Source organism: Bactrocera dorsalis, chromosome 6 (assembly GCF_023373825.1).
Source record: "Bactrocera dorsalis isolate Fly_Bdor chromosome 6, ASM2337382v1, whole genome shotgun sequence".
NCBI lineage: Eukaryota > Metazoa > Arthropoda > Insecta > Diptera > Tephritidae > Bactrocera > Bactrocera dorsalis.
In genome coordinates this window covers 14,882,883-14,906,469 of record NC_064308.1, presented here as the reverse complement: position 1 = coordinate 14,906,469, position 23,587 = coordinate 14,882,883, and the positions used below count along the sequence as shown (strand labels likewise).

At 38.1% G+C, this 23,587-nt stretch overlaps 1 protein-coding gene across 1 annotated transcript in view; it reads left to right on the top strand.

The window, feature by feature from the left end:
- Positions 1-773: 773 nt before the first annotated feature.
- Positions 774-23,587, top strand: part of LOC125779184 (PRA1 family protein 3) — a 51,998-nt gene continuing 29,184 nt past the window's right edge. Inside the window, exon 1 of the mRNA XM_049459826.1 lies at positions 774-1,399. Coding sequence (XP_049315783.1) covers positions 946-1,399 — 454 coding nt within the window. The 5' untranslated portion in view covers positions 774-945. The remainder of the gene's footprint in view (positions 1,400-23,587) is intronic.

The following is a 23,587-nucleotide window of genomic DNA, read 5'->3' as shown; positions in this document are numbered from 1 at the left end:
CTTTAATGAATATGAATTCCTCACAGTCGCAATTTTTTATATTCCACGGTGAATGCTATTTTGTCACAGTCGCAATTTTTCATATGATACTGTGACTGCTACTTTGTCACAGTCGCAATTTTTCATATGATACTGTGAATGCTATTTTGTCACAGTCGCAATTTTTCATGTGATACTGTGACTGCTACTTTGTGCGTTAATTCCAGTCACTGCTACTTTAGAAAACTTGTCACAGCTGTGACCAGTGATTTTTAAGTAGCAGTGACAAAGTCCCAGGTACTCAAATATTTGCCATCTCTATTAGCAATAGATTTGGCAATTAGTATGACATAAATTTTATTCTGTCGAGATGCCCTGTAAAGCAAGGCATACACACATCAATTATTGTATCAACTTCAACGAATTGAACAACTGATTGCTACGTATATGGGGCAGTTGGATGAGTTGAATCAACTGGTTGAATGAAAATGAAAATTTTTTGATATTTTGTGAAGTTGGTTGTGTTAGTTGAATAGTGTTTGGGTTGGTTGTGCGATTTCAAACGATTTCGCCATTTTATTTCGGCTGTCGAAGAGAGCGCGTCATATGTAATAAGTAAAGCAGCAACTTCCGAGCTCATGTTTAAGCTACGAAGTGAATATTCAAAATGAAGTTGGCCTCAAAATTGTATTAAAAGTTGTGTCGTGTGTAGCGACAAGGGCAATTTCTAGCCCAACTCAATCAACCAACTAATTGATGTGTGTATGCCTTGCATAACGTTAATGTATGTACGTAGTTGGCTTTTCATTTTATTGATTCTGTAATTGACCGTAAACCGTTTAACAAAAATTTGTTGGGAGATTAATCCGTTCCCTAAGTGATATTAAACATTTTTTACTACAAAAATATCTATACTGTTATATTGAAATTTGATTTCATCATAGAGGACTACTAGAAGTTTTGAGAATGTCGGCTGGTGACGCATTATCCGCACAGAATATACAGCTCTCCCCTTTACGAAGTTTGGATGACTTTATATTAGGGTCTGCTCGTTTTCAAATTCCAAATCTAAAAGATGTGGATAAGTGGGGCAATCGTGTAGTAAAAAATTTACTATATTATCAAACAAACTATTTTCTCCTATTTTTGGTTATTTATGGTTTGATGATTGTATTGAACCCTCATAAAATTATTTGCGGAGTTACGGTACAAACACTAATAATAGTGGTTGTGTTGGGATTTTTCTTAAAGAAGCCGAAATCAAAATTTAAGCATTTTGCCAATTGGTCAAGTATTATCCAAGAAAATCCACAGCAGAATTGGTATTTCCTTTTCGGTGTTGTTTTGAGTGGCTATCTTACATTGCGCTGGTTGAATGCAATGTTATTGTCAAGTTTTACTCTACTTCTTCCCATGTCGTGTAAGTATCATTTAGTTATTGACCAAACAAATTTTTAAACTCTGAACAAGTTATATTAAGTTTGGGCACGATTCTGATTGCTTTGGTGGTAGGGTGAAAAGAACTAATTTCGGTATAAGTGATGTACATATATAAGGGATATACTGTGTAAATGTGATTTATATTTAATATACACAAATAAGTAATTACCAATTCTCGATCAGCCTCAAATATTGAGAGTATCGATAATTCGAAAACGATCATGAATCAATAGTGGCCATTCGAATTTACAACAGCTCTGCCATAATTTCGAACATACCTTGCCATTTTCGTTGAAGTGAAGTGATTGTAAAGTTTTTCATATTTTTATAAAAATAACAAAAAAACCTATTTATCTTATTGATAAACGAAAGAACATCCATAATTAGGTAAATGTTCAGGAGAGCGGCTTTTCCGAAAACGTGCACCAATTTTCACGGGAAATGTCTTAAAAAATTCGTTTTTAATTCCGATTCACGAATATGTATGGCGCGTTATCTAATTTTATGTATTTTTGCAATAAAAACAATAAAAAATATTTCGATTTTGCACAATATTCACGCTATAAATGGCATCACTATTCGAAATTCAATTGAGAACTAGTGATAAAAGCAGTGATCGGGTTCGAAATATCGATACTCTCGATATTCTAGACTAAACAAAAATTGATAAAAATGAGAGATATATAATAGAAAAATATTATTAATTGGAAAAATAAAAATAAATTAAAATATCGATATTCTCAATATTCGATTTTGAAAGAAAATTGGTAAAAATGAGAAATACACAATAGAAAAATAATAATAATTGGGAAAATATAAATAAATTAAAATATCGATATTCTCAAAATTTGAGGCTGATCGAGAATTGGTAAAAATGAGAAATACATAATAGGAAAATTTATAATTCATTATTATTGCAGAAAGAAGAAGAATTTGGACACAGAAGAATTTTGAACACCGGGGTTTTGGACCGACCAGGGATATTATTTTTCGAGCGCTCGACCCCGGTGTTCAAAATTCTTCTGTGTCCAAATTCTTCTTCTTTCTGCAATAATAATGAATTATAAATTTTCCTATTATGTATTTCTCATTTTTACCAATTCTCGATCAGCCTCAAATATTGAGAGTATCGATAATTCGAAAACGATCATGAATCAATAGTGGCCATTCGAATTTACAACAGCTGTGCCATAATTTCGAACATACCTTGCCATTTACGTTGAAGTGAAGTGATTGTAAAGTTTTTCATATTTTTATAAAAATAACAAAAAAACCTATTTATCTTATTGATTAACGAAAGAACATCAATAATTACGTGAATATAACTTATAGAAAGTATAATTTCAACATCCAAAGACGTGTAAAGTGCAAAAATGAATTTTTGATTTCGGGAAATACGATGTTTTTTGATAAAAACAAAGAAAATACTGATTTTAAAGGCACGCGCCTAACATATTCGTAAATTAGAACTAAAAACGAGTATTTTAAGACCTTTCCCGTGAAAATTGGTGCACGTTTTCGGAAAAGCCGCTCTCCTGAACATTTACCGATAATTACGTGAATATAACTTAAAGAAAGTATAATTTCAACATCCAAAGACGTGTAAAGTGCAAAAGTGAATTTTTGATTTCGGGAAATACGATGTTTTTTGATAAAAACAAAGAAAATACTGATTTTAAAGGCACGCGCCTAACATATTCGTAAAATAGAACTAAAAACGAGTTTTTTAAGACCTTTCCCGTGAAAATTGGTGCACGTTTTCGGAAAAGCCGCTCTCCTGAACATTTACCTAAAATTTTTATCATGTCGGGATGACTGAAGTACTTTCGAGTAGTACTTCTTTCGGATGCGATTTAGAATAACATCCCCGGATTTCGGGGTTAAAATGGGTATGTACGGATAGAGGAGGTCCTCCAGATCAAGAATATATCTGCATATATGTATGTAGTTGCAGCTGACTTATGGTTTTTGAGATATTTGCATTTAAACTTTTGGCACGACTACGATTTTCCGTCCTCAGACTCGTAGTTTCCGAGATATTTCACTTTAAAGTTCCACAAGTTTACATGCAATTTAGTCCTATTTTGTTTTGTTTTGTTTTTCTTCACATGTCATTACAAGTACCAGTGTTGCCACATATTGTGTTTTAAAGAAACTATGAAAAATTTTTCTATTTAACATTTATAAAGAAAATGGTACAAATGGTTTTTGTATCTTATGTTAATTGATAAATAAAGATAAAAAATAACATTCCTTTGTGTCGAACTACTTTCTGCACTGGCGGCCTTCGGCCGCGCTTCAAAAAAAATAACCCTCATCGATCGAACACCGGGGTATTCATAGTTCCTTTGTGTCGAACTACTTTCTGCACTGGCGGCCTTCGGCCGCGCTTCAAAAAAATAACCCTCATCGATCGAACACCGGGGTATTCATAGTTCCTTTCTGTCGAACTACTTTCTGCACTGGCGGCCTTCGGCCGCGCTTCAAAAAAAAAATAACCCTCATCGATCGAACACCTATTTTAATCAAAAAGAGAGAAAAACTGAAAAAATTTCCATTCTATAATACGTTTTTTCTATTTAATATATAATATAGACATTTTTGATTATATTTTCAGGACACAAAGTATGGCAACACTGCTATTTGTCTTAAATGTAAACACCCAAATGTATGTGCGTTTTCCGAATTTACTTTCGTCAATCTGCACTACCTTACCTGGACCACCAATCTTCCCTTTGAATTCTTGGTGGTCTAACTGAAATATAACTACCGCTTCCATGCAGTAGCTATACCAGTCGGAGATAGTGGCAGATGACAATTTCTTTCCAGCTCTGACGTAATCCTCCCTATAAATGCCTTCCCGAGTAAAGCGGTGGGCAAAGCAATACATTAAGTAGAACATGTGGGGAAAGTTTAATTTTACGCCTTCAAACCACGTGCCCGCTGCCCTTGAAATAAGGGACTTCGTCCTACAATTGCCCCTAGTGCATTTAAAATACCCTACTGGGTGGCGTTTGTGCAATGCCATTTGAGCTTTGTGAATGGCACAAAGCCGGCTTTTTGGTAACAAACCGTATACCTCGGCAAATAATACGCACGATTCATGTGTGCCCAAGTATTTTACCATTTGTGCTAAATTCCACTGCTGTATCATCTTAACATCACGACGCATTACTGCTGCAGCGCCCGTGGATGGAATATCATCATCTTTGAAAAAAATTAGATATTATTTTATACGATACTGTTTTCAAAGAAAATTTCAAAGCTCCCTGAAAAGCGCCGCAGGCGAAAATTCCACTGCGCGATTTTTTATTCCAAATTTTCGTTATATTTTCAATATAATATCTACATATATTACATTGAAACAAGCGCCGCAGGCGAAAATTTGGAATAAAAAATCGTGCGATTATATGGACGTAATATATTGCCTACTTTTCAGAAAGCTAAATAACGCATTATATTTACCTGATTGGTTATTTGCCATCATTATCAAGTTATTTTATTTAATTGTATTAATAATTTCCAATTGCGTCAATACGTTTAAATTAAGGCACGCGAATATACATAGTAAAATAAAAATTTGAATTCCATTGAAATCAATAAGCCGTTAATACAGAAGTAACCGACCCTTAATTGAGCGTGGCCCTAAGGATCCACCCCACCCCACCCCTTTTCACAAGTGTTAATACTGTTACGAATTTACTGCTTGCTAGTTTACTTTGTTAGGTTCGTATCTCTGGATTGACAAATAAAATCAACACTGTTTAATTTAATTCAACAATTCTTTATTTCACAACTCGTCTACACTATAGCAGTTTACTCTTAGCACTGATTGATTACGTTGGCGCTGCCACGGCTTATATAGCCACGCACTTCTCGCTGATGCCGACGTGTCCTTCTAGAATATCGCGTCTGGAAATTACCAGAACATACGGCTATACGGCGCCAGACGCAAGCAGACAGTCGCGGCGCCAGACTCAGCAATTGTTTAACTAGACAAGCAGACAGTGCGGCGCCAGATGTCTATTGTTTCGACAAGCAGACAGCCGTGGCGCCAGATGTCTACAACAAGACAAATGCTATTCCATATACCCACAGCTATTGTTCATAATCAGGGATGCATATAGCAATACAAATACAACTTAATACTACTTTTTGTAACACTGCCCTCCACTAAAGCCTAATCGTCCCGATTAGGCACAAATCCTCTTGAACCAAATGGGGCGAGCCTCTCCAAATGTACTACTTTCATTTTACATCGTGCTTTCCCATTTCTTTGTATGCGGTATACCACATCATCAAGTCGTTTCATCACCATATAGGGTCCTTCCCAGGCTGTCTGCAGTTTCGGGGACAAGCCTTTCTTTCGAAGTGGGTTGTACAACAGGACCAGATCACCTTCTTCAAAACCTTTTGAATTTGCCGCTTGATCGAACCGGTCCTTCATCTTATTGCTCATCAGATGCGTATGCTGTCTTACCATTAGATGCAATTCATTCATTTCTTCCTTTAAGGCAGAACAATAATCTCCATCATTTCTTACAGCTGTAGGATTTGTTCCAAACTTAAGATCAGCAGGGAGTCGCAGATCAGATCCGAAAATAATCTTTGCTGGCGTGTAACCAGTTGTCTCGTGCTTCGCTGAACGATACGCCAGCAGGAACATCTGGATGCACTTGTCCCAATTCCGTTGATCTTTATCAACGATTTTCCGCATATGTTCTTCGAGCGTTCGGTTGAATCTCTCCACCATTCCATCTGATTGTGGATGTAACGCTGTTGTCCGTGTCTTGTGGATGCCCAATAATGTACAGACTTCTTGGAAAATGGAAGATTCGAAATTCCTGCCTTGATCTGAGTGTAATTCCATGGGCACTCCGAACCTTGTTATCCAATTTTCTACAAACGCTTCGGCTACTGTCTTCGCTTCTTGGTTTGGTAAGGCATATACTTCTGGCCATTTACTGAAATAATCCATGACAACCAGTAGATATTTGTTTCCGGTCGTACTGGTTGGGAACGGACCTGCAACATCTATTGCGACTCGTTCAAATGGTGATCCCACGTTGTACTGTTGTAGCCTACCGCGACTTTTGGCTTTAGGACCTTTAGCTGCCATGCACTCTACGCAATTACTTATCCATTCTGCTATGGAATCTCGACAACCGATCCAGTAGAACCGTTGTTTAATCTTCTCTATAGTTTTTGTAATTCCAAGGTGCCCTCCACTAGGTCCATTGTGATATTCTTTCAATACTTTCGGGATCATGGACTTCGGTACTATGATCAGCAGACGAGACTGTTTGCCATCTTCGCTTTCCCAGGTACGATGAAGGTATCCATTAACGAGGTTTATGCTGTTCCATTGGGCCAAATATGCTTTTGCAGTTGGACTCTCGCTACTTATTTGTTCCTTTGGTGGTCGTACCCCATTTTCTTTGGCCATTACCAGCTTTGCAAGATCAGGGTCCTCCAGCTGATTGATTCTGATGCGGTGAGGAGTCCAATCATCTTCAGGTTCTATATTCAGTAATCGCACGTCGATTATACCTTCTTTTCCTTCTGATTTGGAGCAATGTTTACATTCCAGTGGACAAGGGCGACGTGATAATGCATCCGCATTTTTGTGGTGAATCCCCTTTCGATGTTCCGTTTAGAAGTCGTAATTCTGTAATCTTTCGATCCATCGTGCAATTTGGCCTTCCGGATTCTTAAACTGTAATAACCATTTTAATGCTGCGTGATCAGTCCTCAGCAAGAATCGTTGTCCATACAAATACTTGTGGAAATGTTTTACACATTCCACCACAGCTAGTAGTTCTTTTCGCGTCACACAGTAGTTTTTCTCTGGTTTCCCGAGCACTCTGCTGTAATACCCAATTACTCTTTCTTGTCCGTCGATGAGCTGAGACAGGACACCTCCAATTCCATAAGCGCACGCATCTGTATCCAGGATGAATTTCTTTCCAGGTATTGGATAAGTCAACATCGGCGCCGTACAAAGTAGTTCCTTAAGCTGCTCAAACGCTTTTTCTTGTTCCAACTGCCATACAAACGGGCGATTCTTCTTTGTTAAATCATGTAAACTTCTAGCCACGTTCGCAAATCCAGGTACGAAACGGCGGTAATACGTGCATAAGCCGAGGAAGCTGCGGAGTTCATGAATGTTGGTGGGTCGAGGCCAATCTTTCACTGCTTTTATTTTTCCTTCCTCGGTGTGAATTCCCTCAGTTGACACTTTATGTCCGAGATATGTGACCTGCTTCTTCCATAATGAACACTTTTTGGGATTCAAGCGTAATCCGGCTGATGCTATTCGCTGAAAGACTTCCTCTAGATTTTTCAGATGATCATCAAAACTTTTTCCCATGATGATAATGTCATCAAGATACATCAAACATGTCTTCCAGTTCAGTCCTTTTAACACATGTTCCATCAGTTGCTCGAACGTTGCAGGCGCATTACATAACCCAAATGGCATCACAGAGAATTCCCATAACCCGTCGCCCATACTGAAAGCGGTCTTTTCACGGTCACATTCATCAATCTCGACTTGCCAATATCCACTTTGTAGATCTAATGTAGAAAACCATTTCGCTCCAGACAAGGTGTCTAATGTATCGTCGATTCTTGGTAGAGGATAACTGTCTTTCTTTGTGACATCATTCAACTTCCTATAATCTACGCAGAAACGGGTGCTACCATCTTTCTTTTTAACTAAGACGATAGGTGAGCTCCATGGACTTATTGAAGGTTCGATTACACCGTTTTTGTGCATGTCTTCAATAATTTTGTTAGCATCCTCACGTTTTGCTAGTGGAACCCTACGCGGAGCTTGTCGGAATGGTTTAGCGTCTCCAGTATTTATGCGATGTTTGACAATGGCGGTTCTTCCTGTGTTTCCTTCGTTTGCAAATATGGATGCGTATTTTTCTAATAGTTTTTCTGCTTTTAATTTTTCATTTCCATGCAGTTCGTTCAGCAAATTATTTAGGAGTGTAGGACTTATCTGCTGTGGCTCAATAGTAGGTTTCTGTTGTGACCGTTCGCATCGTGCTATTGCACTTATATTCTGGCACTGTCCAATTACTGCTCCTCTGCTTTCTCCAGACTTATAGGCGTGTTGAATTCATTCACTACTCTGACCGGAATGGTGGCGTCTTCACTAGTTTTCACAAGCGTTCTTCCTACCAATATGGGTGTATCTATTTTTGTTGGTTCCACAATCCACAACTCTTCAGTCCCACCTCCTTCATTCACTTTAGCCCATACAATCACCTCAGATTTTGGTGGAATACTCTGATTATCATTAACAATCACCCTCTTACTTTCAACGTTGGTCACATATCCGGTGTTTATAGGCATCTCCATGTTCTGGCAAAACAGCATTTGCTTGTTTAAATCCAATCACGGGGTTACGATCAATCATGAAATCTACTCCCATTATAATTTCATCCGATGAAGGTGTGATTAACTTCCAGGGTACCAATCATCACTTTGCAAAACACTTTTCCCGCGACAGCTGCTTCCTCCCCGGTGGCCGTTCGAAGCTTGCAACCGACTAATGGTTCAACCGTTCCTCTTACCACATCCGGTCGAATAATTGAATGTGTGGCACCAGTATCCAAAGTAAGCGTTGACAGTCGTCCATTTACGATGCCGTTGATAGTAAGATTGTTGTCATGGCGACCTATTTGTGATATCGAGATGGGGCAAATAGTTGTGGGAACCAGCTCACGCCCCTTTGAACTGTTCCGTTTTAGTTTAACGACTTGTGAGATGTGGATGCTCCGTCCTCGTTATCTGTTGGTTGTTTCCGTTTTGATGGGTTTACTTTTATATTGCAATTTCGGGCAAAGTGACCCGCTTTTCCACAGTTGAAACATCTTCCTGTTGTATTTACTCGCGGTGCAGCAATTGTCTTCAGAGTCTTCAATATTTCTTCCATCAGCGCCGGTTGTTCCATTTCAACCCTTTGTACTTTGTGTGCTGGTTTACTTAGTAGGGAAGCTGTTTCCTGTGTGAGGGCGTGCGAAACCGTTTCAGCAAACGTTCTTTTTGGCAATGCATATGTGGCGCGTTTGGTGTCCACATCACGAATTCCATTTATGAAACATTGACTTTTTACCCTCTCAATGTAATCCACAGGTGCATCTGCATTTGCCAAATGAGCCAGTCGTTCGATTTCAGTTGCGAACTCTTGCAATGACTCGTTCATCTTCTGACCCCTATTTTGCAGTTCGATCTGGTATATTTGTTTCCGGTGCTCATTACCATATCGTCTTTCTATCGCACTCATCAATGCCTCATAGTTGTCCCGTTCACAGTCCGGAATAGTCTGAAGGATTTCTGCCGCAGGTCCTTTCAATGATACAAACAAGGATGCCACTTTGTCCGCTGCATTCCAGTTATTGGCCATTGCTGTCTTTTCAAACTGAAGTTTGAAAATTTGAAATGGAATACTTCCATCGAATGTGGGTGCCTTCAATCTTTGATTATTTGTTGATGGTGCAGGGCCATGTAGTTGCAGTTCTCGCACACGATTACTTAATTGAAGAACTTCTGATTTTAAATTTTCTTCGTCATTTTTTAAAGTGCTTAATTCGTCTTCAAATTTTGAAAATTTCTCTTGCACTTGTTTTTGTAGTTGTGTAGTATTTTCCGTAATCTGTTGTGTAAGGCGAGACTCTAACTGTGATGTATTTTCAGCTATTTGCGTTATTTGCTGTGCCAGACGATTTTCTGTTTGCACTACATTTTCTGCTATTTGCTGTACCAGACGATTTTCTGTTTGCACTGCGTTTTCTGCTATTTGCTTAATAGCCACTAACAGCATGTTCGTGTCTACGCTTGATGATGTTCGTTGTTCTTCTACTTTTTCTTCTACCTTTGTAGAAGTTTCTGGGCCATCAAATTCGAATTCGTCGACATTAATTCCATCCGCTTCCATTGCTTCACGTAATCGTGCCTGCAGATCCGCCTTTTGCCCGCTTATCGGCAAATTACGCTCCTCCAGTTCCTTTTTTAATTGCTGAATTCTCAATTCTCCGAATTTAACCATCTTGAATTTGGATTATTTGACAATCCCACTTCTGACACCAATTGTTACGAATTTACTGCTTGCTAGTTTACTTTGTTAGGTTCGTATCTCTGGATTGACAAATAAAATCAACACTGTTTAATTTAATTCAACAATTCTTTATTTTACAACTCGTCAACACTATAGCAGTTTACTCTTAGCACTGATTGATTACGTTGGCGCTGCCACGGCTTATATAGCCACGCACTTCTCGCTGATGCCGACGTGTCCTTCTAGAATATCGCGTCTGGAAATTACCAGAACATACGGCTATACGGCGCCAGACGCAAGCAGACAGTCGCGGCGCCAGACTCAGCAATTGTTTAACTAGACAAGCAGACAGTGCTGCGCCAGATGTCTATTGTTTCGACAAGCAGACAGCCGTGGCGCCAGATGTCTACAACAAGACAAATGCTATTCCATATACCCACAGCTATTGTTCATAATCAGGGATGCATATAGTAATACAAATACAACTTAATACTACTTTTTGTAACAATACTTACAACCGTCGAGTCCTATTTAAAGTAACCCAAATGTATATAAGACCTACCATTTTGATTCGTTGGGTTATTACTGTCTTCCTTTTGTGCTTATTCTTCGTCGTTTGACAGTTCATATTCAGTAATTTTGCTTACATTTCAAGGAACAGTATAACACGTAATTGAAAGCTGTTTTATTTATTAAATTGTACATAAAATTGCAACTTAAAATTCATAATTTATCATTAAATCAATTAAATATATTTCAAAGAATGTGTGTGTGTTAAATTGGTTAAATTTTTTGCAAGCAGTGCAACAAAAACTTCAAAAGAAGAGAGCCATTGTTTGAGCAAATGTGAAAATGTGCGTTTTTTGCTTACTTATATCTAAAAAACAAATTAACATTTAACAATAAATTTACATTTAAACAAAAGTTTAATTCATTGGCTATCCGTGCTATATAAATTTAAAAAAATCCGTGCACGCATTTAAGAGGAATAAGCAGTGAAAATGAGATACTAAACTAAACCCAACCCAAAATAATTTTTAAAGTATATTTATTTTCTTAAAAAATATACAATTAGTGTAAATTTTTGATAAATACGAATGTGTACAGTGTAATTAAATATATATTAATTAAAAAATATGTGAAAAGTGGGTTAAACATAGTCAAATAACGAGCATTGTTTTTACAAATTTTTGAAATTTAAAGTGAAATATCTCGAAAACTATGGGTCTGAGGACCGTATATGTGTATACATTTTTTAATGCTGAGGACCTCCTCTATCCATCCGTACCATCAAATCGCGGCGCCGGAAGAATCGTAATATTGCCAAACTTTTATATCCACTAACACTACACTAATTCGTTTCTAATCATTTATTTTATTTTAAATAGTGGAAAAATAACATTAATTCCACATCAAACTTTAGTTAAAATCCATTTATTCATAAAATAAGGAAGTGGTTGTAAACGAACAAAAAATTAGTGTTACCATATTTTGTAATGAAATAAAAATAAGAAAAAAGAAAGATTATGACGTCATAACTAAATTCATTATCGTGTGTTGAGTAATGTGAAATTTTTCAGAATTCTCATTATCTTGATGAATTCCGGTGTTGGGTCGGACAAAAAGAAGTTCAACGCAAAAAAAACTGAGCACGCTCAGGTGTTGGTCCGACTGAGGGTTATTTTTTTGAAGCGCGGCCGAAGTCCGCCAACGCAAAAAGGAGTTCAACGCAAAAGAACTAAGCACGCCCAGGTGTTGGTCCGACTGTGGGGTATTTTTTTGAAGCACGGCCGCCAATGGAGAAAGGAGTTCTATGCGAAAAACTAAAATGTTATACATTTCCTGTAATTGGGGTATTATTTGTTTCCTTTATTTCTTTTGGTTCTTCTGTAAAATATGGACGTAAGGTAGCACAGATTATTAGTTAGAATGCAACGCTTTTGTTATTGTATTAACAAAAATAAATGAACAAAAGTTTAATGTTGAATAAAAGTATTTTTTGCACTATTTAATATCAAATAAATGTATAGAAACGATTTAGTGAAGAGTTAGTAGATATAAAAGTTAAAAATATAACCATAAAATTCATTATAAAAGGGAAAAACACGAATTTTTAATAGTTTAGTTTTTGAACTTTAAATTCAAATATCTCAAAAACCATAAGTCAGCGGCAACTACATATATGTGTACTTATTCATGATCTGGAGGACCTCCTCTATCCGTAAATACCCATTTTAACCCCGAAATCCGGGGATGCTATTCTAAAATTTACCCTTTCTGCGTTGGCGGCCTTCGGCGCGCTTGTAAAAAATAACCCTGGTCGAGACAATACGCAGGGTGACTGAAGGACTTTCGCCTAGTACTCTTTGCGTTGGCGGCCTTCGACCACGCTTAAAAAAAAGGCCCCGAGGGGTAAAAAAATTTCCAATTTCCGAATTTCCGTATAAATAAGGTATGTGCGGATTGAGGAGCTTCTCCAGAGGAGGAATATCCAAAATTAATATAAAAATAACATTTATTTTCTAAAATATTCACGTCTAAAAATTCAAAAATCAATTCATTTACATTTCAAATTTATTATGTAGTTTTTCAGCTCAATTTTGTAATTTAAAAATCACTAATCAAATTTATGGCTGAGAAGTTTAGAGTGTTTAAAATTATGAGGTAAATCAGATTTGCCACATCTTAAAAACCAAAAGTGAAAGATTTTTCAGCGTTTTCTTTGTTTGTATTTTCGAGTGATTCTTTTTTCTTTACTAACTATAAAAAGAAACTATAAAGAACATTTTTCAAGCTAAAATTGAATAAGTGAACACACTTGCATATAAATACATATATGAATATGTGAATAATATGCGATTTATATTTAATAAACACAGATAAGTAAAATCATGTGATAATATTTTAATATTTATATGATATAATATTACATTTTTATATATATGTGAATTAACCCAACAAAATATTTGTAGAGATCTGTTTGCATCCTAAACTTATTCTCAACTGAAAATGTCACTTTTTGAGCCGAATTCTCGACATTTGCGGGAAATTTTGCTTTTCTTTTTTAATTCCAAGAAAAGTGCGGCTGAGGACCCGTCCACGCTTTACTGAAGCTGACACATACATAGATAATATTATTACTCTACTACTACCATCCATATGATTCCTATTAAGTATTAAAAAAATAAAGGATTTTTGTAAAGCAACTTGTGTTAGTTTACAAAAAAAATGGATCATAAAGCATTTCGTGTGTTAATTAAGCATTGCTTTTTGAGCGAATAAGGGAAAACACTTTTGGACCGTTTTTATACAAGAAAGCCTTAAATTTACAAAACAAAAAAAAACGGCGGAAGCAAAGCTGTAGACCTAATATAATCCTTAATCTGTCGCTCACCACTCTTCAAATCCCCGATGTGTGGAAAGTCGGAAGAGTGGTCCCACTACTGAAACCTGGGAAACCCGCCAACAAAGGGGAATCTTATCGTCCGATAACTCTCCTCTCCCCAGTAGTGAAGACACTTGAGGCCTTGTTACTCCCGACCTTCACTCACCACCTGAGCCTAGCCAGCCACCAGCATGGATTCCGCAAAGTGCACAGCACCACCACAGCACTTAGCGTCATAAACGCTCAGATAGTTCGTGGCCTCAACCAGAAACCACCCTGCGAAAGAACGATCCTCGTAGCGTTGGACCTGTCAAAAGCTTTTGACACGGTCAATCTAACAACGCTACTGCAGGACATCGAAAAGACCACTCTCCCTCCAGGGCTAAAGGGGTGGACCATGAACTATTTGAGCGGTCGTCAGTCATCCGTACTATTTCGAGGTGAAACATCCAAACTAAGAAGAATTAAACAGGGGGTTCCGCAGGGTGGTGTCCTCTCCCCGCTACTGTTTAATTTCTATATCTCGAAACTTCCCCAACCACCAGAGGGAGTTTCCATAACCTCGTACGCAGATGACTGCACGATATTGACGTCGGGCAATGGAGTCGATGGCATGTGTTCGAAAGTAAACGGCTACCTCTCCGACCTTTCTCGTTTCCTCACTGCACGAAATCTCCAACTTTCACCCACCAAATCCACAGCGACCTTATTCACAAACTGGACGAAGGAGTATAGACTTGAACTTAATATTGCAGTCGATGTCGTCAAAATTCCGACTGTCAATAACCCTAAGATTTTAGGCGTAACCCTCGATAGTCTATGCTCCTTCCCTCCCCATACGACCGCGATTATCGCCAAGGTACAGAGCCGCAACAAAATCCTCAAATCGCTAGCCGGCAGCACATGGAAAAAAGACAAAGAAACGTTGCTGGCAACATACAAGGCAATCGGCCGGTTCTCAACTATGCAGCACCAATATGGTCGCCTGGATGCAGTGGTACGCAGATGAGGAAACTTCAGGCCTGTCAGAATACAGCACTCCGGACCACGACGGGATGCCTCTTGATGTCTCCCATTGAACACCTCCATAGTGAGACGCGCATGCTACCCGTAAAGGAGCATAATCTACTCCTCTCCAGGCAGTTCCTGCTGGGTAGTTTCCGTAGGAATCACCCCTGCAGCCATCTGCTTGGAGCGGAACCGCCTCCCAGGAGCATCAAGAGGTAATTCCTCGACTATGTCGACGACATCGAACAGTACGCCGACCAGACTTCGGACGCAACAAACTTTCGACAGGCACTGACCGCCATTCACAGTGGAGCCATCAACACCTTCACCGACTCCCTTCCCGTGAATGGCGTTCTTGGAGTCAAACCACCACCTATTGCAGACGAAGAGCTCCAGTTGCCGCGAGAAACGCGAGTGACCCTAGCGCAACTTCGTTCTGGATACTGTAGCAGGTTAAACTCCTACTTATCCAGAATCGACCCCGACATACCTAATGTATGTCCTGCATGCAACGAGTCCCCGCATGACACTGGTCACCTCTTTGCATGCCCCACAAACCCTACCCATCTAACACCTTCCTTCCTTTGGTCCGACCCCGTCGAAACAGCACGTTTCTTGGGCCTACCGTTAGATGACCTCGACGACAACACAAACCACAACAACAACAACAACATAATATAATAATTTATAATTGCGTTCAGAGCTTCTGAATTTTTCTATGTTCACATCGTTTGGAAATCTAGTCCAAACAAATGAGCAGTCCTTAAAATATATAAATCCTGCGCAGAGTACATTTTTTTATGGTAATTGTTGCAGATTAGCGTCTAAGGAAATCCTGGCGATAATTTGTTGGTTTGTCAAGAAGATGTCCATGGTCATCTTAATAACTGGCGAAAACAAAATAAAGAGTCTTCTCTAAGTTGTGGGAAATATAGTAGATTACTACAGTTAACTTAGGGAAGTAGCGGAAATTATATGTTCAAATGCAGAGTTTTGTCTCGGTGGAAAAGGTAAGACGGTGCAGATTGACGAGACGTTTCTAACGAAACGTAAGTACAATCGTGGCCGTTTAACCGAACAGATGACAATAACTGTATTGGGAATACTAAATAAGGAAGACAAAATATGCCGCTTTTTTCGAGTGATTGGAAAAAGCAAGGCAGATTTGTGGCCTCATATTAAAAACTTCGTTCATCCAGATACTACCCGCATCTGCACTGATGGCGGAAAGCAGTATCATGGAATACAACGAATTTTTGGTAAGAATACCACTTGCTTAACCACCAATCACAGTATTGGTGAGAATGTTGAGCAAGGTAATACCGAAAATACAATCAACGATTTGGAATGCAGAAATCGTTGATTGAAAAATGGGATTAAAAGTCGTCGGAGTCCAAAACTTCTCCATCAACTTCCTTGAGAAGAATTATCGTGATGATCTACGATCTCAGATAATGAAGATGCTTATAGACAATAAAAAATTGTACCCGGGCTATGTGAATAGAATTCTACAGGCAGGGATGAAATTAAAAAATTTAGAAGCCCCTACTGTAGAGTCAGAAGATTTGAGTGACATTGTTCCTCCACCAAAACATTTTTGCCCACATGACTATTCAAGATCTCATTGATGCACTGTTTGATGAAGATCAAGATGAGGCACTTGAAATTGATGATCCTGAAGTCAAGATTGAAGATTATGGTAAATTTACACACATACAATCTTCTTCTTTACCGGCGTAGACACCGCTTACGCTTTTGCCGCGCTTTAAAAATACCCTGGTTGAGCCACAGGGATGTTTATCAATAGATGCGGTTATCCAATTCTTGGATTTTTTAAATTGATTTTAAAATAAGTAGTATGTACGTGTTATATCTGAAATATATTTATTGATAATCTTCAATATTGAATTCAGGATCGTCAATTTCAAGAATTTCTTTGAATTAATAAATTCCTGAAAAATCGTTGACATGGTGCGAGTTTATACAATTTGTGGAATGTTAACTAAATTGTGAGACATTTAAAAATATTGGTTTCGCATTTTCAAGACTATTAAATAATATTAGTATAATTAATTATTCATAGTATTATATTTATATTATAAACAAAATAGGCATATTATAACGTAATATCATATATTACACTATCCCTAGAACTTATTATGAAATTAGCGGCCTTTGGTCACGCTCTAAAAAAATAACCCTTGTCGAGCGAATACCCGGGGTGACTGAAATACTTTCGCGTAGTACCCCTTTCTGCATTAGCGGCCTTCGGCTGCTCTCTAAAAAAAATAACCCTGGTCGAGCGAATACCCTGTGTGACTGAAGTTTTTTCGCGTAGTTCTGCGTTGGCGGCCTTCGGCTTCGCCCTAAAAAAATAACACTGGTCGAGCGAATACCCGGGGTGACTGAACTACTTTCGCATAGTACCCCTTTCTGCGTTAAAAATATATTGAGTTTTTGTTATAAAAAGGTTAAATATTGGTTTTTATATCTGTCAGCGATTTCCATTTATTTTTGATAACACGTTGGTTTGTATTTTAAGTGACAGTATATATAATATTATTATATAATATTATTACAATATATAATATCATATAATACTACTATATAATATTATTTATTTGTTTATTAAATTAAGGGGCGCACCTAGTGTAATGGCCTAAAAAAAGGTGATTTTTGGAAATTTTTATTAAAAAATACTTTATCAATTATTTCAAAATTTTAAGAATATATTTTTGAAGAAAAAAATTAAATATTTTTTGAATTATAGTCGATCACCAACGGCGCGAAAAAAGGTCCTTCACTGCTGCAGTGATTCCGGCTTCCTCCGTGGATGAAATCTAAAAAAAAAAGTCTCGTTAAACTAGATAATATTGTCTGTACCAAAAATCATATGTTGACAACATGGCGGCGTTTTAAAAAAATTCGAATTTTACCCAAAAATTTGATCAGATCAAAAAACGATAGGTCATTGTACGGAGAACTATATATAGAACAAAAAAATGTCGATAGTGATCGGATCATTTATTTTTGAGTAATCACTGCAGCAAATTCGGAAAATTCTGTTTCGAGAAAAACGCGTTTAAAGATAAAATGATCGTTATCTACCGAGCGGCTACTCTTTTAAATGGCTGCAACTCATAAACTGTTTCAGATATCGATTTGAAACTTTAGTCTGTTATTTTTAAAAGTATAACCTATCGAAATATGAAAAAAAAATAAAAATCGATTTTTTGAAAATTTCACACTAGCTGTGCCCCTTAAATGAAGAAAATATCCATATGCATGAATAGAGAAATTTTCGCGAAAAAGGAATTTCTGCGAATTGCCTTACTATCATATGCTCCATTTCGTCGTAATTGTTAGCACATAAATGTTGTTTATTACGACTGTAAAATTTAGTTTTTAAATAAAGATGTTTTGGGAAAAAAACGTGTAAAAAGTATAAAAATATGGATTTATTCAAATGTTTATAGTTTGGTTTAATTAATTTGAAGTGAAAAATGTGCGTAGAGTGTGTAAAACGTGGCGAAATAGCTTGTTGAAATGTTAGAACATTGGAAATTTTTAAACCATAAAGTCGAAATATCTCGTAAACTAAGCGTTTGCGGTACCTATAACCCTATACATATTTTTATCAGGAACACTTCCAACGGCCCCTTCAGATCGCGGCGTCAAAGAAATCTGAGTTGTGCCGAACTAAGATTGCTAAATAAGGAAAGTGGAACTTTAACTTTAAGGAAAAAGAGAAATTTCAGTGAATTCCTCATATATGTGTATTATCATACGGCAGTGCTCAATTTTCTCATAATTGTTAGCACATAAATGCTGCTCACTACGTGTGTAAAAATAATTTTTAAAATGAAAATTTCTTACTTATAAAACCTGCAAAAAGTGTAAATTGTGAATTTGTTTAAATGTTTACAGTTAAATACATAAATTTGATCTGAAAAATGTGAAAATGTGTTAAATATAGTGAAATAGCTTGTTGAAATGTTCGAATTTTCAGAATTTTTGATCGTTAAAGTCGAATATCTTATAAACCAAACGTTTGCGGTACCTATAACCCCATATATTTTTTTTTTTATCAGGAGGACGTTCTCTTTCCAACGGTTCCTTCAGATCGCGGCACCAAAGAAATCGAAATTGTGTGAAAAATTCCAAAATTTTTATTAATAACACATCAGGCGGAGGATGGAGTGATATGTAGAAGTTCACCCAAGTGAGGACAGTTCTCTGATAGCCATGCAATTGGTTATGGCCATAAACGATTCTTTTACATATGGCTCAAGCAGCTCGACTTCCGGTCTTTGACCATGTATCCTCTGGGTAGCCTAAGAACATCCGTTTGAAGGCGAGTTAAAGTGAGAAGGCGAAACATCCCCTACATAGGGTTGTGCTCTGAGTTTGGGACCCGCCACGAAAAAAGCACCCCCAATGAATAGTAACAACCAGCCTCGGATGAGAGACCACCCTTTTGATGACGACCATGGAAAACGAAAGAAGGACTACGAATTGAGGGCATGCACATGGAATGTCCGGTCCCTTAATTGGGAAGGTGCCGCTGCCCAGCTGGTTGATGTCCTCGTGAAAATAAAGGCTGACATCACCGCCGTCCAAGAAATGCGATGGACGGGACAAGGACTAAGAGGAGTAGATCCTTGTGGCATTTACTACAGTGGCCATATAAAGGAGCGCAAGATTGGTGTGGAATTCGTGGTGGGAGAGAGACTCCGTCGCCGAGTATTATCATTCACTCCGGTGGATGAACGTTTAGCCACAAACCTCATCAAAGCGAGCTGATCGCTGATTTAAGCCCACGCCCCGACGGAAGAGAAGGACGATGTGATCAATGATGCCTTTTATGAGCGCTTGGAGCGCACTTATGAGAGCTGCCCCCGCCACGATGTCAAAATCGTGCTTGGCGATTTTAACGCCAGGTTGGGCAAAGAAGGTATCTTTGGCACTACGGTCGGTAAATTCAACCTCCACATTCCCAATGGGTTGAGGCTGATCGACTTCGCCGGGGCCCGATATATGGTTATCTGTAGTACTAGATTCCAGCATAAAAAGATTCATCAAGCTACCTGGCTGTCTCCGGATCGAAAAAACACCAATAAAATAGATCATGTTGTGATAGACGGATTACACGACTCCAGTGCTTTAGAGGTGCGTACGCTCCAAGGTCCTAATATCGGCTCGCACCACTATTTTGTTGGAGATACGCAGCCGCCTCTGGCCGCAAAAAAAGCACATAAACAAACACAAGGAAGGTTCGACGTCGAGAAGCTGCAATCATAACAGACAGTAGAGCAGCTTTCGACTCGATTTGCACTCCTGCTTTCTGAGAGCACTCATCAACACCTCTTGCGTATAGCTGCAAACGAAACCATTGGTTTTCGGAAAATGCAAAAAAAAAACAGCTAGTTAAATAAGGAGTGCTTTGTCGCAGTGGAGAGAAAGCAGACTGCTTAAGTCGCAACGCTACGATCGACCACAACACGTACGGGATGGGATAGATACCGAGAGTTAAAGCGAAAGCGAGACGCATTTGCTGGCAAAAAAAAAGAGAGAGGAGCCGAGAGGCGTGAGTACGAAGAGCTTGACAAGCTGGCCGACTGGTGTAATGCTTGAAATCTGTACGAAAAGATGTGGCGACAAACAGAAGGCTTCAAGACGACCGGAGAATACTCTTGATCCCCAGAGCATACTAAAATGTGGAGGGAACACTTTTCCAGCCTGCTGAATGGTAGTGAAAGCATAAAGCCAGGAGAAGGCGAACCCGATTCCCCAATCGAAGACGATGAAACAAATGTTCCATTGCCCTTCATCGGGCCTGTCTTTATCCCGCGAAGTTTGAATTTGGTATCCTCGTAAAACTAATACGGTTGTGTAAACTGAAGTTGAGCAATACCAAAAGCTCGGTCAGAATCGGGAAGGATTTCTCCAAGCCGATCGATACTAAACGAGGTTTCAGACAAGGCGACTCCCTATCGTGCGACTTCTTCAATCTGCTTTTGTAGAAAATAATTCGAGCTGCAGAACTTAATCGAGCAGGTACAGTCTTCTATAAGAGTGTACAGCGGCTGACGTATGCTAATGATATTTATATCACTGGCCTCAACATCCGCACCGTTAGTTCCGCTTTCTCCAAGCTGGAAAGGAAGCGAAGGAGATGCGTCTGGCACTGAACGAGGGCAAGACGAAATGTCTCCTGTCATCAAACAAACAGTCGTCACACTCTCGACTTGGCTCCCACGTCACTGTTGGCAGTCATAAGTTTGAAGTTGTAGATATTTTCGTCTATATTGGAACCAGCATTAACAGCAACAATAATGTCAGCCTCGAAATCCAACGCAGAATAACTCTTGCCAACAGGTGCTACTTTGGACTGAGTAGGCAACTGACAAGTAAAGTCCTCTCTCAACGAACAGAACCAAACTTTTCAATATTTTCTGTATCTATTGGATCTGCTTTTTTTAATCTATTTAAAAACTAGACAGGCTCAAGTAAGTGATTGAGCTGGGTTGGTGATACGCTCCTTGGTACGCGGGCATATCTCTTCTTTTAAGGCGTGTTTGATTGCAGGAATGTATCAAAGCATTAGCCATAGGGTTTGGGTGATCTCGGAGTTTAGATATACTTATATTTAATTCTGCTATCTTTAACTTCATACTTTACCATAGGAATACCAAGGGCTTTATGGATATTTTCGTTACGCATGTATCATGGTGAACACGTAATTGTTCGAATCATTTTCGATTGGAAACTTTGTATTACATCAATATTACTTATACAGGTCGTACCCCACAGTTGAATGCCATAGATCCAAATCGGCTTTATGACCGCATTATATAAAAGCACCTTGTTGTCTAGGCTTAATTTAGAGTTTTTATTTAAAAGCCAATTTAAATTTACAGTTTTACAAATTTACTCTAATCTTCATACATGTTATTTTACTAGAGATGTGTTTTCTCCATGTGAGCCTTCTATCTACGTGAATACCAAGATATGTTACTTCGTTCGCTTGGGGTACTAAAATATTGTTTATTTTTACTGCCGGGCACAGTTTTGGTGTAAGTGAAAATGTAACATGCTTACGCTTCTGTTCATTCACATTTATACGCCAGTTCGCTAGCCATTCTTCGACAGAACTTAAATGCTCCGCTAATATTCTTGATACTAAAATGTGGCAGTTGTTACAGCACACAGTTAGTTAGCTGTTAGAAGATCTGCTGTATATATGGTGTACATATCGCTCATTTGCTGCAAGACCGGCATAAGTCAAAAAAATCGATTCGCCAGAAAACGCGTTTAAAGTTTTCAACTTACTACAACCTTACACGGTGACTCCAACCTTACACCTCTTCTCAAGCGGAGCATATAAGAGGTATTCATATGAATTTTTCACTCAACATGAAGTATGATATAACGAACAATTCTGCAGCATTAACTCAAAAATCACGTTTTTTGAATTATGCCGGTCTTGCAGCAAATGAGCGATATAGAGTTGGGCCTAAAACGCTGCCCTGTGGTACACCAGCTCCTTATATGTCCTTCATCAGATATGAAATCTTCTACTTTTATCATAAATTGTCTATTATTTAAATAAGACTTCAATGTTTTATACAATTCTAAAGGTAGATTTTTTTTTATCTCGAAATATTGCTGAACAGTACTTCCTGTGCTCAAATGGTTTCCTTATCTCGTTAGTAATTCTATTGACTTGCTCTATTGTGCCATGTTTCGCACTAAATCCGAATTGATGCATTGGTATTGTATTATTTTCGTTGAGGAAAGGAGACATATTTGATAGTAATACTTTCTCAAATACTTTAGAAAGACAGCGTAGAAGACTGATTGGTCTGTATGAAGACGGCGACTTTTTCCATGAAACTGGATAGTATCCGAAGCTAAGAATTGCATTGAAGAGCACCGCTACAGCAATAATTGGTAACTCAATTAACATTTTTGGGGAAATATTATGATGCCCCGGCGACTTTTTTGGATTAAGTTCTTTGATGATTCCAATAACTTCAGAAGGTGATGTCTTAAAAGACTCGAGTGACTCTTTAGCTGTGTTGGGTAAGATTGACAGCTTAAAGTTGTTCTTTGGCAAACTAGGTTGAAATACCTTTTCTAGGTGATTAACAAAACAATTAGTCTTTTCCTCGTCACTTCGAGCCCAATTTCCACCCAAGTCTCGTATAGGCAAGTTGGAGTCATTTGGTGACTTCATGGACTTTTGGGCTTTCCAAAGGGAATTTTGCTTGTTTGAATTTGGACACAGTTTCTTTATATACAATTCGGTGTTCAATTCTTCCTAACGTTTAAGCGCTTTTTTTAATTTACGTACAGCAGATTTTAGTTGAAGCTGAGTGGAAGGGGAACGATTTATCTGCCATTCACGTCTTGCACGCCTTTTTTTATTTACAAGCTTTTCTATTTCTCTATTAGTGACTTTTCTGGGACCAAGCGGTTTATAGTTTTTGTTTGGTGTTGCTAAGACAGCTGCGTTCGTTATTATATCACTGACTTCTCTTATGCTTTCATCAATAACTCTTCCTGTATTTATTTTGTACTCAATATTAATGTGGCTACTCACGTATTTTTTATATTTTAGCCAATTCGTTTTATAAGTTAGACTCACTTTTGGATTAACGAATAGGGGTTGTTCACATATCTTTATTAGTACCGGAGAGTGA